This window comes from Scophthalmus maximus, chromosome 16 (genome assembly GCF_022379125.1).
Source record: "Scophthalmus maximus strain ysfricsl-2021 chromosome 16, ASM2237912v1, whole genome shotgun sequence".
NCBI lineage: Eukaryota > Metazoa > Chordata > Actinopteri > Pleuronectiformes > Scophthalmidae > Scophthalmus > Scophthalmus maximus.
The window spans coordinates 6,462,779-6,480,486 of record NC_061530.1 but is presented as its reverse complement, the minus strand read 5'-3'; the positions used below and the strand labels follow the sequence as shown (position 1 = coordinate 6,480,486).

General features: G+C 44.7%; 1 protein-coding gene across 4 annotated transcripts in view; it reads left to right on the top strand.

Moving 5' to 3' along the window:
• Positions 1-14,838, top strand: part of spag9b (sperm associated antigen 9b) — a 34,773-nt gene extending 19,935 nt beyond the window's left edge. For 2 of the 4 annotated variants that reach the window (XM_035611716.2, XM_035611719.2), the window contains 24 exons: positions 1,154-1,580; positions 1,705-1,798; positions 2,416-2,540; positions 3,053-3,110; positions 3,835-3,987; positions 4,084-4,141; positions 4,248-4,378; positions 4,539-4,595; positions 5,570-5,749; positions 6,819-6,948; positions 7,045-7,134; positions 7,319-7,480; positions 7,649-7,820; positions 7,935-8,144; positions 8,239-8,395; positions 9,080-9,208; positions 9,308-9,388; positions 9,473-9,540; positions 9,616-9,764; positions 10,800-10,971; positions 11,073-11,186; positions 11,632-11,811; positions 12,104-12,235; positions 12,322-14,838. In XM_035611716.2, coding sequence (XP_035467609.2) covers positions 1,154-1,580; positions 1,705-1,798; positions 2,416-2,540; positions 3,053-3,110; positions 3,835-3,987; positions 4,084-4,141; positions 4,248-4,378; positions 4,539-4,595; positions 5,570-5,749; positions 6,819-6,948; positions 7,045-7,134; positions 7,319-7,480; positions 7,649-7,820; positions 7,935-8,144; positions 8,239-8,395; positions 9,080-9,208; positions 9,308-9,388; positions 9,473-9,540; positions 9,616-9,764; positions 10,800-10,971; positions 11,073-11,186; positions 11,632-11,811; positions 12,104-12,235; positions 12,322-12,425 — 3,333 coding nt within the window. In that variant the 3' untranslated portion in view covers positions 12,426-14,838. Of the gene's footprint in view, positions 1-1,153; positions 1,581-1,704; positions 1,799-2,415; positions 2,541-3,052; positions 3,111-3,834; positions 3,988-4,083; positions 4,142-4,247; positions 4,379-4,538; positions 4,597-5,569; positions 5,750-6,818; positions 6,949-7,044; positions 7,135-7,318; positions 7,481-7,648; positions 7,821-7,934; positions 8,145-8,238; positions 8,396-9,079; positions 9,209-9,307; positions 9,389-9,472; positions 9,541-9,615; positions 9,765-10,799; positions 10,972-11,072; positions 11,187-11,631; positions 11,812-12,103; positions 12,236-12,321 lie in introns of all 4 variants that reach the window. The other 2 variants (XM_035611718.2, XM_035611717.2) reach the window with 2 other exon arrangements.
• The last annotated feature ends 2,870 nt before the right edge of the window (positions 14,839-17,708 follow it).

The following is a 17,708-nucleotide window of genomic DNA, read 5'->3' as shown; positions in this document are numbered from 1 at the left end:
TCTTTAACATCCCTCGTTTTGAGGAACAGTTCTCCCCAATCAGAGTGGAAGGTGAAAGTTCGCAGGAGAAACTGCCTGACGAGGAGGCCAATCAGCAACAGGTAGACCCGTCTCCCACGAGGAAACTGTTACGCTGCTGTGCACCAAACTAACACAGTTTTGTGCTCTACCGTCTGTAGTCGTTGTGGTGCAGATTTTGGTTTGTGTGATTATGTGAAATGATGCTAACACACTGTCAGTGAAACTGCATGCAGCTGACCTGCCATCTCCGTTACTTCAGCTGCCCTCGTATTTTAAAATGGCAGTTTTTACAGAGAGAGACGGGCCAGTGGCTCTCTTAGCTTCTCCTGAACAGTAAGTCTGAAAACTGAAGTCAGTTGTTTTAAATGTTGATGCACATTGCCAGAATGAGTATAGTATGACTTGTGAAGAGGCTGGAGCATCATGGTACCTGCATCAAGATGTAAGTTTGGTTTCAATGGGCCTAACTTTGACCAGTGAGAACCAACAAGCTGGTTTTCATTTGGCCCAGTTAACTCTGGACTTGCTGATACATTTATTACAAAGGTGGATTTCTTGGCCAAGTAAATGTGACCGGAAAAAAAACATGAGTGGACATTTGATCATTGCAGCAGCAAAAATGTTTTCACTGAAGGGAAGTATACAATATAATCACCGGACTGGAATATGATCTACGTAAAGATGGTTAAAGTCAAATTGGGTCTTGAAGAGAAGTAGAGCATATTGGAGAGAGAGAGAACCTGTGGCGGGACAAAATTAGATTATGGCGAGCCACTAGTTATGAACTCGCTCCTGACACATCTGATTGTCTGAATGCGGAGCAGGTTGACTTTCCACTTTGCACTTTGTGTTTTTGTTTGTTTAGGATCGAGCTGCATGGCAAGGTGCACACGTCTGTTAATCTTTCCTAATTTTATTTAAGGAAATTCAATTGTGTGTTTTGTGCTCATTTTTTGACTTGATTAAACTGTGTTTAGTGTGTGTGCAGTATACTTAAAGCTAGTTTTACAGCTTTAAATTATACAAACATATAATACACAAATGTGACATCATGAAGATCATAGCTATATGCTTTTATTTCATTTGTTGCCCCGACTCTCTCCTCCCTCCCCACCTCTTCCTTCATCCCAAGGATGAATTGGGCGGTGTGAACCGACGAGGCTCCAAACCCAATTCCCCAAGCAGCCAAGGAAGTGTCTCCAGAAGTGGAGCTCCAGCAGCTTCACAAGGCGGAGGATCCTCTCAGGATGGCACCTCTAAGTCAAACACCCCCACCTCCAGACACACACCACTATCTCCTCGCGACATCGCGTCCACCAGCATGAGTCCTGCATCTAGTCAGGCTGGTGGCTCGGCCTCTGCCACGCCTCTGATTACTGCTGCTTCAGATGTGGCCACGGAGTCTGTAAACACTCCTTCGGACGGACTCAACAAGAACCTTGATTGGAGCACTGGAAAGCCAGACGGCAACAAAAACATCGCAGAGGTGCAGGACGGACAGCAGGGTCAGCGCGGACATGACAGTCAGGAGGCAGCGGTTACATCTCTGGATGGTGAAGGTCAGTACTGCAACACCTTGTCCATCATGTTAAGACCTCATTGTAATCAAATCATTTTGTACCAAGGTTTTGCTTTTTTTCCTCCATTTGAAACAAATCTCTTGATCTGTGTTGGTTGTACCAGATGGAGCAGACAACCTGGAGAAGTCTGAGGTGCAGGCTATCATAGAGTCCACCCCTGAACTAGACATGGATCTTGATGGCTGCAGAGGAACAAGGTAAATGACCGGTGATTAGATCTGAAGTTATTGTTGAAGGACAGAGGCAGGCAGGTATTCCTCAACAAATCCCATAAAGATCTGATGCATTCTCCTCCTACAACCTTCCTTTGTTGATTGTTATATTAAGACCACTGCAGCAAAATCTAGTTAAATCTAATGCAGGTGAAATGTGTTTTTTTTTTCAGTCTGTACGTCTTATTCATACACAGGGTATTGTGTTTACATGTCGCACAGAGCCATTGGCATACTGTACCTAGCACGGGCCACTTTGTGTGACATATTGGGAAGGAAAGGGTCCAAACTTTTTGTTCTTTACACAAGTGTAGAAAATGATCTAGCCTTCCAGGAAAGACTCTCTGAATCGGTGCTCTTCTCTGATTTGAACAAATATCGTCTTGCCTCTCTCCATTCCAGGGACGTCACTGCTTTTAGAGTCACTTAATTCTTTCTGACCTGTCTCATCCTTCTGTGTCCATTCATTACTACTGTCAATGCAAATCTTTAAAGTTTTATTGACAACCCCTAAAAAAGCCAAAATGATTAGTGCCACCTTTTTCACCATGGTAAACGTTATTCCTCTCTCTCGCCACCTCCTGCCTCATGTGTCCATGCAGCACACCAAATAAAGGCGGCGTGGAGAATCTGGCATTCGACCGTAACACCGACTCTCTGTTCGAGGAACTGTCATCTGCAGGAAACGACCTCATAGGCGACATGGACGAAGGAGCCGACCTGCTGGGTAAGACCATCAACTCTCTCACAACTTCTCATGATCCTATTGTCTTCTTTTACAAATCATCTTCTCCCTCCTGTCGTATTCTCTGAATTGTCTTTTCTTTGGCTGTCCGACTTCACCTTCCTTGCAGATGAGTTTTCGGGTGTGTATCAGTTTAATGTCTTCAGATTCACCAGCTCCTTGTTCTCGTAGTTTGTTTCCGTCTCTGTGCCTCTGTGACCTTTCTGGTGGATAGAACAGCTTAGACGGTGATTAGTGCTGTGAGGGCAGTGTTGCCATAGGCTAGAGGTGTTCTACTGAAACTATTCAACACACAGGAACACTGAATGTTTTATTGAGTCTCATAAACCTCCTTCTCGTTTGCATCACCCTTTGCATCACTCTCAGATTACAACTTTCTAGGTAAGAATGAAAGACCAGTATGTTAGTGTGTGGAAAAGCTAACACTTCTGTGTAGACGTGATTTTTTTTTTTCTATTCACACGATTAATTGTGATTTCATGACCATTTCGCAGGTATGGGTCGGGAAGTGGAACATCTTATCCATGAGAACACCCAGCTGATGGAGACCAAGTTAGTCAAGACTTTCCTCTTCTTTTTTTTCTAAAACAATCTCTGTCCCATGTGTGTGTAAAGAGACGAAGACAGTTGATGGAAAATAAGTTACTACATCATCATTGCCACATTAGCGGTTCGTATCAGGTTGCATTGCAAAAACCAGCAGTTGCCTCTTCTATTAATAACATATAAACTTGATTTGCTGTATTTTTGATGATACACTTATTGTCACGTTCAGTCAGTTTGCACTTGTTGTCTGTTTTCCTGATTTGATTGATAAATGTGCACATGAAAGGGGCAGTAAGCGATTCAAAAGCAATACACGTTTTGTAAAAATCTGCGAATATTTCCTCACTGTACACTAGCTGTGGCTCTTGTGTGTGCGGCGTCAAAAAAAATCCGGTTTTGTGAATCAAAACCCCAAAAATGGTGCGGACGGCAACACACAACACTGCGAGTACAGTTTGTAAACATTATTCGTCGACACTTTAAAAGACGTGCTAGCGGGTGGCGCTGCAACTTCGCGGCTCTGCCGGAGCAGGAAGATCACAACAACAACAAAGAGAGAAACAAGCTCTCTCCAAAATCGCTTACTGCCCCTTTAATTCTAAAGATTGATTCTGATAATGAGCTAAAGTGAACAACAAATAAATTTCTGTTCCATGTCTGACAAACAGGAATGGTGCTGCCACCCTCTGTTTGAATACATGTTGACCTGCATGTGTGTATGTATATCCAGAAATGCTTTGAACGTGGTAAAAAATGACCTGATAGCGCACGTGGACGAGCTGTCCTGTGAGAAGGACGTCCTTCGAGGAGAGCTGGACGCCGTCACTCAGGCCAAGGCCAAACTTGAGGAGAAGAACAAAGACCTGGAGGAAGAACTCAAGAAGTGAGCGCACCGAACTCTTCACCCTCTGCTCTTGAATATTGGATTTGCTTCGTCGACGTGCATGTTGAAAATATGCTGTGACGTGCTCTCTTGCAGGATTCGAGCAGAGCTGGAGGAAGCCAAACAGAAAGTGAAGAATGACAATGAGGATGATGTGAGTCCTTGATATTTCTTGTCTGCTTATACTCATAGCCGATATAGTATGTGTCATGTATTGTCTGCACACTCACGGGGGGCGTGCTGTCGCGTTGTGCCCACAGAGCGATGTGCCCACCGCGCAGAAGAAGCGCTTCACCCGGGTGGAGATGGCCAGGGTCCTGATGGAGAGGAACCAGTACAAGGAGCGGCTGATGGAGCTGCAGGAGGCGGTCAGATGGACAGAAATGATCCGGTAAGACAGAAGAAACCCAGAGAAGTGGAGGTTTGTAAACTGATCACAAATTCCCCCAAATTTAAGAGGCCGTGTGAGGCTTTAAGTAGAAGTGGAGGAGTTGACTATGAAACCCCGGCTTAAACACTACATGTGATTCAAACTGAGTTTTGTCTCTCAGGGCTTCCAAGGAGAATCCAGCTCTTCCGGAGAAGAAGAAGTCCAGCCTCTGGCAGTTGTAAGCTCCTCTTTTCTTTTCCTCCGTTACTATCGACCTCAGAGTGATTACAGTGTTCTCCGGGATGTAGGTAAATCTCTGACACATTAACAGTGATAGACACTGCGTCTGACAACAAACTCACAACAGAGGAGAGCCAGTCGGGAAAACGGTGGCTCTGATCTCAGATCTGAGCTGCTTTGCTGCCTCAGTATTCTTTGAATCTTTTTTAAATGTTAAAAGGAAATCTTGAGGGAGCGGAGGTTGGGACAGTGCACGATTTTTTCATTAAATCCAGGCTCTCCTCTGTTGAGTTTCACCAGGAATGACTTTGGTTTTGGTTCAGAGGACAATTATTTGGTAAAGAAGTTGATTTACACATCGAAGAAACACAATCTGATAAATCCACTGTCTCCTCTGCCCTGTGTCTGTGTGTCCCTCTATATTCTGCCTGGCGTTGTGATTTCTGTGCGCAGGAGGTGTGTTGGCAGGGTTGCTTTAGTAATGGGAGAGAAGGCAAATGGGGCGGGTGAAATACAGCAACTTCTATAATAATTCTCTCTCTCTGCTGTTTAGTAGTATTTAAGAGAATTATGGTAAACATCTGTTGCTACTTGTAAAACTTTTTCTCACTGTACAAAGACAGTTTGAAAGAAATGACAGTGGGGTTTTTTGCCAGGATATTTTTGCTCTTTGTTGTTGACTAATGTCCTGGTCGGTGTACAACATTAACCCCTGCATACCCTGCCCTGATGCTTTGGTGCTGGTGACGGGTCAATGAGGTTGACGAGTTAATGTGAAAATGCATACGAGTGTGCTACCTGTATGAAAGCTGGCATGGCGTGTTAGATTGGGGGAATGAGTCTTTTCACCCCGTAAATGTTAGACTCTGCCTTTTGCTGCTGGAGCTACTGCTTGTGTCCACCCCTCTATACGTTCTGTGTGTGTGCTTCTTTGTCCTCTTCCTTCCCACTTCCCCGCCCTTACACCTCCAGTTTCAGCCGTTTGTTCAGCTCGTCGGGCGCCGCCGCCAAGAAGCCGGCGACCGAGGCCCCGGTGAACGTCAAGTACAATGCGCCCACCTCTCAGATTCAGCCGTCCGTCAAGAAGAGGAGCAGCACCCTGCAGCAGCTGCCCAGCGACAAAAGCAAGGCCTTCGATTTCCTCAACGAGGAGTAAGTCACGCAGCGGAGATGATGATGGGAATATGTCACGTCATCACCGGTGTACACTGTAGCACTTTCCATTCTTTTTTGCGAAGAAGATCAAAAACATCTGAAAATGGAATAAAAGCCCTCATCAACTATCTGGGCATCAGACTTCTTAACAGAAGTTAGGATTTTCATTTAGATTTAATATCTTTTAATTGTTTCTTCCAATTAAATATACTAAACTGATAAATGAACAGGGCTTGATGTAAACACATATTAATGCTTCAATGTTTTAAATCCGACTGCTGTACTTTCTCAGAGTCTGGAACTGTCCAGCGCATATCAGTCCAGACATGTGGTTTTAGCATAAATCCAAAGTCTGTTACTGTTAAATCCATTTGTTAAGAAGGCAGTCTCATGACCAGTAATGCCTCTACAGCCTCACTAATATTTATGCTTATCATCTGGTGAATATGGTCACAAGTATGCAGGTCAGCACATGATTGCTGGAAGTCAAAACTGATCTGTGTTGAGCTCATGTTCTATTCTGTGCATTTTGAGCAGTTCCCCCTTAAAAAGCGAGTAAAACACATTGGCCATACAGTTATTATAATATTATGGTGCACAATACATTTTTCAGTTTGTCCCTGTTTGAATATGACATGTTGTACAAGGTCCAGTTACAGTGACTTGACAAGTAATGCTCCTGTAAAGTTATTTGTTTGTGACTCTGGACAACATTAGAAGCAGTGAGGATGTTCGACCTGAACTAAAAGGCAACACTATCCTTTTGTTATTATTCTTTTCCGTGGTCTGGACCGAATGAACCAAACTACAGGAGTGAAAGCAGATTCAGTAACTCAATCTGTATCACCAGGTTTGAGTTGGTTGTTTAATTGAAATTATTTCCTGGAATCTAGAACAATGTTGACATAACCTTTGATGAAAGTAGTCACTGCATGATAATTACCACCAGACACCTGAATTGAGCTTTGTTTTTATGACAGTTTTCAACTCTCGAAGGTTTCTATGGTAACCTTAGCTTCCCTAGAAGAGACCTCTTTTGTCAACAAGCTGTGGTTCTGTCCCGCAGAGTGGCAGCTGATAACGTGGTGTCCAGGCGGGAGCAGAAGAGGGCGCAGTACCAGCAGGTCAAGGCCCACGTCCAGAAGGAGGACGGCAGAGTGCAGGCGTACGGCTGGAGCCTGCCCAAGAAGTACAAGGTAAGGACATGATGCTATTATTGTAGAATTGCAGTGTCATGAGAGCTGTGAGAGAAATAAGATGTCATACTGTGGTGCTGTGGTTTGACTGTGCAGGCCAATGGAGGCCAGGCAGAGAGTAAGATGAAGAATCTGCCTGTTCCCGTCTACCTCAGACCGCTGGATGAGAAAGATGCTTCTATGAAGGTAATTCCGCTCCATACAAAATATCTTGCCAGCGTTATTACTAAATTAATATTTTTAAATTGCCAGTTTTTTAACAATCCTAATAATTGAGTTGCATGTAATAATAGTTATTTTTTTTGTCTTAGCTGCGAATATGTCTCAGCTATGTTGCGTATCTCTTGACTGCTTGGTGTCTGTGCTTCAGCTGTGGTGTGCTGCCGGTGTGAATCTCTCCGGAGGTAAAACCAGAGACGGAGGTTCGATCGTAGGAGCCAGTGTGTTCTACAGTGACGTGTCTGGACCCGAGAGCCCTAAAAAGAAGACGGGGTCTCAGAGCAGCCTGGACCAACTAGATCAAGACCTGAAGGTATGCACACACAGCTCCAGCTCATTTCACTACAGCGTTTACATCGTGACCGAAATGAATCCATCATACTGGAACATTGAAAACACACATTGACGTACTTTCTAATTCTTTCACGTCAACGAGTTAACAAAAGTCCCCCCCTCCCCCCACATATAATTTTTGTTGCAGGAGCAGCAGAAGGAGTTGCGGCAGCAGGAGGAGTTATCGTCGCTGGTGTGGATCTGTACCAGCACCCAGTCCAACACTAAAGCTGTTGTCATTGATGCCAACCAACCTGGAAACATCCTGGAGAGCTTTTTTGTTTGTGACTCCCACGTCCTCTGCATCGCCAGTGTGCCAGGTTAATGGATGGATATTCAGCATGTGCATGCGAGGCGTGCTACCAAGTCCACATAGAAGAAGAGATGGTTTGCTCTCTTTTTTTTAATTTGCTTTTTTGAATGTTTTTATCAAGGTGCAAGAGAGACTGACTACCCAGCTGGGGAGGAAGTACCGACAAACTCTGAGGCAGGACCAGTGGGAGATGGCAGCTCATCGGCAACCGACAGCAGCTCCGCAGGTGGCGACGGCGTCCTCGGAGGCATCACCGTCGTGGGCTGTGCAGCCGAAGGATCAGCAGCTGTTCCACAGAGAGCAGACAGTCCTGGAAACGATGGAGAAGCTGGTAAGATGTTCGCACCCACAGTGACAAAACGAGCCGTAAAATCAAACACAAATACGAGTCGACCCAGTTTGCTGAGAGATGATCTTCTCTGCAGAATCCAGAGCGGCAGAGGAAGCCACCGAGGCAACGGAGGCCAGCGCAGGGCCCTCCGACCACAGAGAAGCCCTGAAGGGAGTCTACACCGAGCATGTCTTCACCGATCCACTGGGAGCCCAGCCGACAGCAGAGGCGCCGGCCAACTACTCTCAGAGGTAACATCAGGAGACCCAGTGTCCAGCACCATGTCAACACAGTTCAGTCTGTCCAACTATAATATCCACTGAGTATCACCATCAAATAATAGTTAAACCATCTACTGTTTGTTCATGAAGCACATGTAAATGTTTGTGGTAATAGAATATTACTTCACTGCGTTAAACCTTCAAGCCAGACTTTTGTGCTACAGCACTGAATCCGGTACAGAACAAAAGAAAAACTCTAGTGTCTGTGGTGGAAAATAGCAAAAAATAAGTATAACTAGCAACCTGCTCGACTTGTCTCTCTCATTGGTTTCGCTCGGAAAGTACTGACATGATCATCCTTATTTTAAATCCCACATATCAAACATGGTTGATAATCATCAGGGTAACCCTGATGAGTCTGTGGGCAGTAGGTTTAAGAAAGGCTCTGTAAATCTCTCACAGTACTGGATTATCTGGGCCAAAAACCTGTACCGACCAAGGTTCTAGACCAGATTTCTCCTCCGATTCTCAGGTGTCTGCGTGGGATTTCCCCCCTTCTAGTCTTCATATCCCCACCCCTGCTGAATTATTTTTATCCGCGGGGGGTACAAAATGTTTCCTTGGGGAAAAAACTTCAATTGACTGTGCGTATAAAGCAGTACTGAAGAGACGAATCAAACTAATAGTAATAGATATGATGTTGCCTCTGACCAGGGAGAGCGATCTGTTGAAAGATGGAGTCAGTTCGAACCCCACTGTAGAGGAGCAGGACCTGATGAGGGAGGAGGCTCAGAAGATGAGCAGTGTGCTGCCCACCATGTGGCTGGGGTCACAGAATGGATGGTGAGTGTGATATATATCTTTTTTTTTTGCACAACACATTTCTGTAACTGGCCATTCAAGAATTCTGATGACTGAGAAAGTTTTTTTTTCTGATTCTAGCTTATACGTTCACTCCTCTGTGGCCCAGTGGAAAAAGTGTCTCCACTCCATAAAGCTGAAGGACTCTGTGCTCGGAATAGTGTGAGTACACTGCGCTTTATACATGTGGGCCATTACTTCATTATCAACCTCTGATTTCTAATAACACTTGTTTCTGTCCCACAGACACGTGAAAGGGCGCGTTCTGGTCGGCCTCGCGGATGGCACTTTAGCCATATTCCACAGAGGAGTGGGTGAGTGGACGTGAGTGTATAAAATAAACTCATGTGAGATAAATCCATCAGTATAACCCTGTTTGTTTCCATCAGATGGCCAGTGGGACCTGACCAACTACCACCTGTTAGACTTGGGAAGACCACACCACTCCATCCGCTGCATGACTGTGGTGCACGACAAGGTGTGGTGTGGCTACAGGAACAAGATCTATGTGGTGCAGCCCAAAGCCATGAAGATTGAGGTAAAGTCAGATGTCTCCCTTACTTTAAGGGTTGATGTTTGATGTGTTTTATACACTAAGGCTAAGTAGAAAAGATAAAAAACTAAAACTAATTTTGTCATATAGAACTTTATCAAACTCTTTCACAGCAGACATTTTGTGTGACCGCAGGAAAACACAACTGCAACTACCAACATTAACAATAGCACTGTTCCATGAAGAGCTTGCAGGAAACCTGTCAGGAAACTTTCTGGCCCAACTGGAGTACGGCCGTCATCAATGCTGTTGATTACACGTGTGCTGTTCCTGCTTTCATATAATGTCTGCCATGAAAAATGTCTACTGTTTAAAATTCTAAGCTTAGTTCACATGACCCGATTTTCCACTCTCTGCAACTCGCTGACAAAAGCCCCAAATCGGCGCTCAATCGGCAGTCGCTATGTGTGAACTCTTCAAAGACGTGATTTGAGAGGCTCGCCGCCGGCTGGAAATCTAGTCTGATTTGGCGACAACTCCAGCCGATCACAGAGCAGGATGTGGTGAGATCTGAAAAAAGGCGTCATCTGTGAGTAGGATGACACAGAGGAGGATCATTCGGACACATTAGAACGTTCACATATCGAGCCAATATTGTCGCATATTGTAACGTTAATGTGTGCGTGGAGAGTTGTGTAACTCTATCTCAGTCCGTGTGTGCGCATAATCAGATTTGTGGATACGTGAAAGAATCTGCAAATGTGTCCTTCTAATACATACAGAAATTTCCAAATCAGCTGCAAGGAGAGTCAAGCTCAAGGGGAGGTCAGACAACGAGGCTTTTCTCTGTTTTTTGCAGACCAGACATACTAGTCAGGGATTTCTCCCGGTGAAAGAACGTGTAGTGTGTGACTCCCTGTTGCCAGTCTGTTGTGCGGTATGAAAGCGAGATTCCCCCACAGCGATCCGACCACTTTGAAAGCCGTGTTGTGTCTGAACTTGGCTTAAGCTGCATGACGTCAGGAGTCCTTCTTTTACTTTTCCTGAACACTGCGCGCATCTGTTTTCTGTCCTCTGCAGAAGTCTTTCGATGCCCACCCTCGTAAGGATAGTCAGGTACGTCAGCTGGCCTGGGAAGGCGATGGGATCTGGGTGTCCATCAGGCTGGACTCCACTCTCCGGCTGTTCCACGCTCACACCAACCAGCACCTCCAGGACGTCGACATCGAGCCCTACGTCAGCAAGATGCTCGGTCAGTTCACTCTGTCCGTTACCGAGGCGTCTGCAATCATCTCTCCTCTGGGGTTTAGACTGTGTCTTATTCAGATTTGTTTTTTGGAATGTGATTCTCAGGTACGGGAAAACTCGGCTTCTCGTTTGTGCGGATCACAGCTCTCACGGTGTCGTGTAATCGTCTATGGATCGGCACTGGAAACGGAGTCATCATCTCCATCCCCCTAACAGAGAGTAAGTTCAAGAGCTGGGACATTTATTACATTGAGTTATTACTATTAAGGGGACACAGTCCTTGGTAATGCATTCGTTTTGGTCTTTTTATATATATATATATATATGTGTGTGTGTGTGTGTGTGTGTGTATTTTTTTAGTTTTTAGTTTTTTACCCCTTTAGTCCTGAGCCCTGAATGAAAAACCTCTGTAAATCTTTTTTATGTGAATGACATTTAAAAACGTTTTTCGTTGGTAGGGAGGTAAACAATTGTAATTCTAATAAAATAGTCTATAATCTATTGTGTTAGTGAGTGGAAATGTCATTGAAATCTAATATTTTCAACATAATATCACACATGTGAAACAATAACAGTATAATTCATGAAAGCGAATCATCTTGTGTACGTCACATTGTTTTTGAGGTGAAGACTCTTGTCTCGCTCTCGCTCACTGTTCCATCAGCAGCCAACAAGGCAGCCAAGGCAGCAGGAAGCCATCCAGGAAGTGTAGTCCGCGTCTACGGTGACGACAGTGGTGACAAAGTGACGGCCGGCACATTTGTCCCGTACTGCTCCATGGCTCACGCTCAACTCTGTTTCCATGGTCACCGGGATGCAGTCAAGTTCTTCACAGCTGTCCCAGGTAAACTAAAAACACTGCTTGTTGATAAATGCCCTCCAATGTCATGTGCTTACTCTGCTTTCAAACTCTCCGGATGTGACATAAGACATTTCAACACATCAAATCCATCCTCTACTGAACATGGAACGAATGTAATGTAATGTGACATTATTAAAAAGATTTACACTCGCCCTGCTGTGCTCCTCCTAATGTTGACTGTAGATTAAAAACTAGTGAGCCTAACAGCTCAATTGAGATTCAGTGTGCAGACTTGGTTTGGTGTTCTTCACAGTTTGTGTCTCTGTGCACGCAGGTCATTCAGTTCCATCTGCATCCTGTGGAGAGGAGGCAGGAGCAGACAGGGCAACAGATGCCTCATGTCAGGACGGCACCAAGTCTATGTTGGTGATGAGTGGAGGAGAAGGTTACATAGACTTTAGAATGGGTGAGTTTATGACATGAAAAAAAGGAAAAGAAAGTCTTTGTTGCTGCAGTAGATTGAGAGAACGTGCCGTCTCCGTGTGTCTTCAGGTGACGAGGACGGCGAGGCAGAGGAAGGAGAGGAGCCCCCTAGGAAACTGGTGGCTAAGGCCGAGCGCAGCCACCTCATCGTGTGGCAAGTCAATGAGGACTAAAAGTCTGACCTTTGAACCCTGAGACCCAACTTGCCTTTTCGTCTTGAACCTACAGCCAAGGAGGAGGGGCTCGGGGGGACGACCGACCTCTGCAGCCGCGGGTTTAATCAGCACTTTTGTTTTTCTCCTCCTCAGACCTGAACAATAAGTATGAAACAATCAAAAACTGCTTGGTAAACCAGAGTGGAGAGTGGAGCAGTGCAAATATTTTCACACAAACTGCATGTCATGGGTTTTATTATTACTTGCTTTCTGTTTTTTGTTTTTTTAAGGATTTAAATATCAATCTGTCTTTTAATATTATTTTAGGGTAAATCCGTTTTTGACTATACAACCAATACTTTGCTTTTGTTGCATTTGATCATGACATTTACCCAGTTTTTCTGGCTGACATTTCCAGGTTCCCTCCAGTTACTGCGAGCTGATGCTGGACTCAGTTGTTCAAAACAAAAGTTAATCACCCATCAGTTCACTTGTTGCCCTTTAATAATGTAAGACTGGGGCAATCGTCTGTGGAAGCCAATCATCTGGGATTGTTGGTGAATCTCATCTCTGATCATTATATCATGTTGATTTTTGTTTTTTTAATCCTTTGAGCACTTGGCTTTTGATTGTATGCAAGACAAGAAATTTTATCAATCGCCAGACATCTTTGGATGGACGAGTATTTAGCTCAATATCCAAGATGTTGTAATCTTGGAAGCCTCTCGTGGATCACCATTGCGTTTGAGTCACAGAGCGGACTGTCGCTTTTACGGAAAAAATACGTACAATCTCATCCCCATCGTGGTCCCCTGACTTTTCCCGTAACATCATCTCCATTGACAAAATCCTTAATTCTGAAAGGAAAGGCGGCTGCTGCTGTATCATATTTGTTAACCACTACAGACTCTACCCCCCCCCCCCCCCCCTTCATATATGTTAATATGTAATCCAATATTACACATTAGGATGCTATCGCCCCTCTGCTCTCTGTCTACCCAGCAGCTCCTTAAATCATGCCTCAGGTGTGGAGGGTTTGAAAGGCCTGAGATCACGGGCGTTTTTCAGGTGTGACAAAAGTATTTATTTTTCTTGAAAGAATGTAACGTTTGCTACCAAAGGTTAAAGAACCGGAGATCAACAGATCGCCACACGCTGAAACGATAACGGTGTCTGCTCAGGAAGTCCGCCTTCCAGCATCGTCGCCTGTCTGTCCATGTAGATAAAAGGATGCAAGATTGTTTTTGTAACCGAAATCCCAGTGTATAGATGAGATATATTTTTTAAGACTTTCTTATTGGGGAAATTAAAATATTTTCAGGGCGTGAGAAGAGAATGTGTTGCACCTGTTGCTATGAGCGGATAAAACGAGCAGTCACACTGACGGTTACATAACACCCCCCCCCCCCCCCATTTAGAGGTCAAATCTCAAACATTTTAGTTTTTGACATGACCCTCTGCCCTCTCTTTTGATGACAATGTTTGTCTGAAACTCTCGGTAATACCCCCTCCTAATGGCAAACTGTTTTAATTCTATTTTTATGTTATTTTATTTTTTCCCCCCATCTTTTAGACTGTCCCTTTTCATTTGAGACTGTATTTCTGGCTTTTGTGTACCAGCACACTGCACTGGTATGTCCGTTGTTTTGTCCTCTTTGTATTGGACAGTAACATCGAGGCCCGTCCTCATCGTGTGTGTGTGTGTGTGTGTGTGTGTGTGTGTGTGTGTGTGTGTGTGTGTGTGTGTGTGTGTGTGTGTGTGTGTGTGTGTGTGTGTGTGTGTGTGTGTGTGTGTGTGTGTGTGTGTGTGTGTGTGTGTGTGTGTGTGTGTGTGTGTGTGTGTGTGCGCATGCATGCATGCATGTGTGTCTTTTCTCTCCAGGAGAGGAGAAATATTAATTGCAGTTTAGCCATTTCAGTATTTATTTACAATGATTGAGCCTTTGCAATTCAGAATGTATCTTTGTACATTGAATATGAGAATATATATATATATGATTATATATGTACGAACCATGAAAAATGGCTTGGGTTTATTGTTTTGACAACAGTTGTTGATGCTGTTGGAATGATGAATTTGTTTTGTAAGGGGTGACGTACTCAGCCCGTACTCAGCTATGCACTACATCTGTGAGCACAGAGGAGTGTGGGGGGTTCCACCCTGCAGTCTGTACCACAGACATGGACAGAGTCAGTTTCCCTCCCCAGTGCAGGACAAGAACAAACTGAACTCTTAGGCGATGAAATGGTAACTTCACCCCATCACAACATGCGGGCGACTGCAGCTCTGTGTCGTGTCTCATCTGCTTCCGCTCGTCTTTGACTTGGCAGGTACACACACACACACACACACACACCATCTTGTACTTCTACAGCATCTATAGCCTTACTTATTTTTTAACATTCAATTAAAGCAACTTTTTGTGGGCTACTTTTTTTGTCGGCGTGGTAAATTTGTGATGCACTTCTGGAGGTGAACCTCTGTGGAAACACGTAAAGCACGGTGGCCTTCATGGTTGATATGAAATTCAGTAAAACAAATGGGACTTTTTTTTCACAGGATAATTTGACTTGTCATCACAGGAAGAAAAAAAACTGAAGCATCTCAAACATCACTCATTTTATTTACACCTGTGATTTTCCTGCTGGGACATAAAATGTCCTATGGGTTAAGGTGCTACCTCTGCCCATGTGTGTTTCATAAAGCAACTTTACCAGTTAAACCAGGTTTGCCTCAAGTTACCATGGCAATGTGTCGCCAACCTCCAGAGCCGTTTGGTTCCGGGTAGACTAGTTAACTTTTACCTCCGGTTTCATCAGTGTTAAAACTCAATCTGTCTATGATGATCGACCACGTGTTTGGACCGGGGGAAGACGTCCGCACAGGCTCAGGGAGAACAGGCAAACATCCACACAGACAGGCCCCTGTCCCGGGGGCTGGGCAGGTTCAGACCCACAATCCTTTTGTAGTGAAGCAGCAGTGCTAACCACTACATCAAATTTGACGTAGTTTTAAAATGTTATTTGTGTCAAAGTGTCTGCACAGTATTGCAGTCAACACGTGGATTTAAATGCATCGCACTTTCGCCATTTGTTTGCTCATAAATCTCATAAATTAAAGATTCAACAAGGTCAGGCAGCCAATATAAAGGTAGTTGAACAATATTTGAACTGTTCACAAGTTGTTACAGCTTGTTTTATTTGTTCTTTTGCTATGGAATAACTGGTTTCATTACGCTACCAACACTAGGTGGCGTACTTGAACTACAACGTTCTACTGTTTTTGTCCTGGGGACTTCATTGGAAGGACACGGGCACTCCCCTGCACGCCATTGGTCCGTCCGTTCTATTCAAGGCCTCGGTCTCAGCCCTCTGAATGAGGCTGGACCGGTGCTCAGCGGGCTGAGAGACGGATGGAGAGGCTGTAATCGCCTCTCAGGCTCTTAGGAGGACGCCTGGCTGTCATGGATCACAGCCTCGGCGGTGGAGTAGGAGGTTAAGTAATAACTAGTGAACACAGGAACTTCATGCCTGGTGATTGTGGTGGCAATCTGCACGACAGCGGGGATGGTGTCAGTTGACAACTGTGCATCTCTCAGTAGAGGGTTTTTCCAAGAGATGACATTTTTCAAGTTTTAACCAACAGGATTAGGGCCCAGCTGTCCCATAAGATATATAGTTTTCAAGTGGTAAAAGAAAGTGAACACTAGCACAAATACAAGTAAAGGGCCCCCTCAGTGATACCAGTCACGACCTACTGGCACTTCTGTAACATTTGTCAGATTTGGACATTCAAAGCAAATCAAAACCACACCAAAAGCAGTGCATCAGAAACGGGGTTATTGTTTTTTGGTTTTTAAATTCTAATTATTCTTTATGGAAATACATCACATTGAATTCATTTTGTCGTTTCTTTTGACTTACATAGAGACTTACAGACATCGAGGCAGGTAGCATTGAGGGCCTTGCCTAAGGGCCCACGCTGAGACGACCTGGAATCCAATCCCCGACCCTCTGTACCAGAGTCGGCGGTGTAACCCACTAAGCTGTACCAGCTGTTAAAACAAATGAGATACATTCTTCTTTCTTCCTTGACAAAAACATGTTTTTACATCACCCACAATGCAACAGGGCTGCAGAGGGTTGCGCTGCATTCTAGCCTGCAGCTACATTTGTCTACTAAACATGTATCTCGTTTGTTTTAATTCATACGAAGGAAAGAGATGTGGTTTTATGGAGGTCACTGCTCCTCACCAAGAACCCCCCCCCCCCCCCCCCCCCCCCCCGCTGTAACTTTCGTTTGTTATACATCAAACTTTCTACATTTCCCTGTGTGCGCGGCTTCAACTTCTGAATCTGAACTCCTTTTGGTAAACCAAACTGTTGTGTGTAATCTGAGAAAAGGTGATTATACTGGGGGGGGGGTTCTCTCTACTTTTTGCATAATCAAACTAACAGTAGCACTTTACAGTGTGCTCTGCAGTTGTGTAAGACTGCCAGATGGGGGCTCCGGGGTTGTGAGAGGGTTCATCCACTAATACCACAGCAAATGTCTGTTTACAGTAACATCGTGCAAAGAACATGCTGAAAGTGTGTGTGTGTGTGTGTGGGGGGGGGGGGGGGGGCGTGTGTGTAATGAGGTGGATGCTGACTCTGCTCAATTCCTCGTTTTCACCACAAGACGGTAAATGCATTCACTGGAATTCACCCTCCCCTCGTATTTGTTATGGTCCAACTATTTCAGCATGAATCATGAGTAACACACACACACACACACACACACACACACAGTCTCTCTAGAGGAGGAAAGTAACGCACACCTTTGAGTTTGTGTTTTTGCAGCCTCTCATCTGTGTTCCATGTCACAGCCCTCGTCTACTCTGTTGTCATCTCAGCTGGCTTGACACCGTCTTCCCTGGTGCACGCCCTTCTGACACACACACACACACACATCATCTATTTTCTGTCCTCTAATCATTTCTCATCCCTTTGCCGCCCCCCCCCCTTTCCTTTTTGTCATTTCATGTCTTCATCACATGATGTGAGATCTCCCTTCCTTTGACAGTCATTGTCACCAAATGTTTCTCTCTCTCTTTGTCTTTTATGTGTGTACATGTGTGCGTGTGTCTTAGAACACTCAGACTTGAGTTGACGGAGTATTAGAAGCCTTTCAAGAATCATAAAATTCTCCAGTTTGCCTCCATTAACCTCCAATATCAAACAAATGCATATTTTTTTTGTATGTTGTGTGGGCACATATGGTCCTTCGTGGTGCTTCGTCAGGCCTACACACACACACAC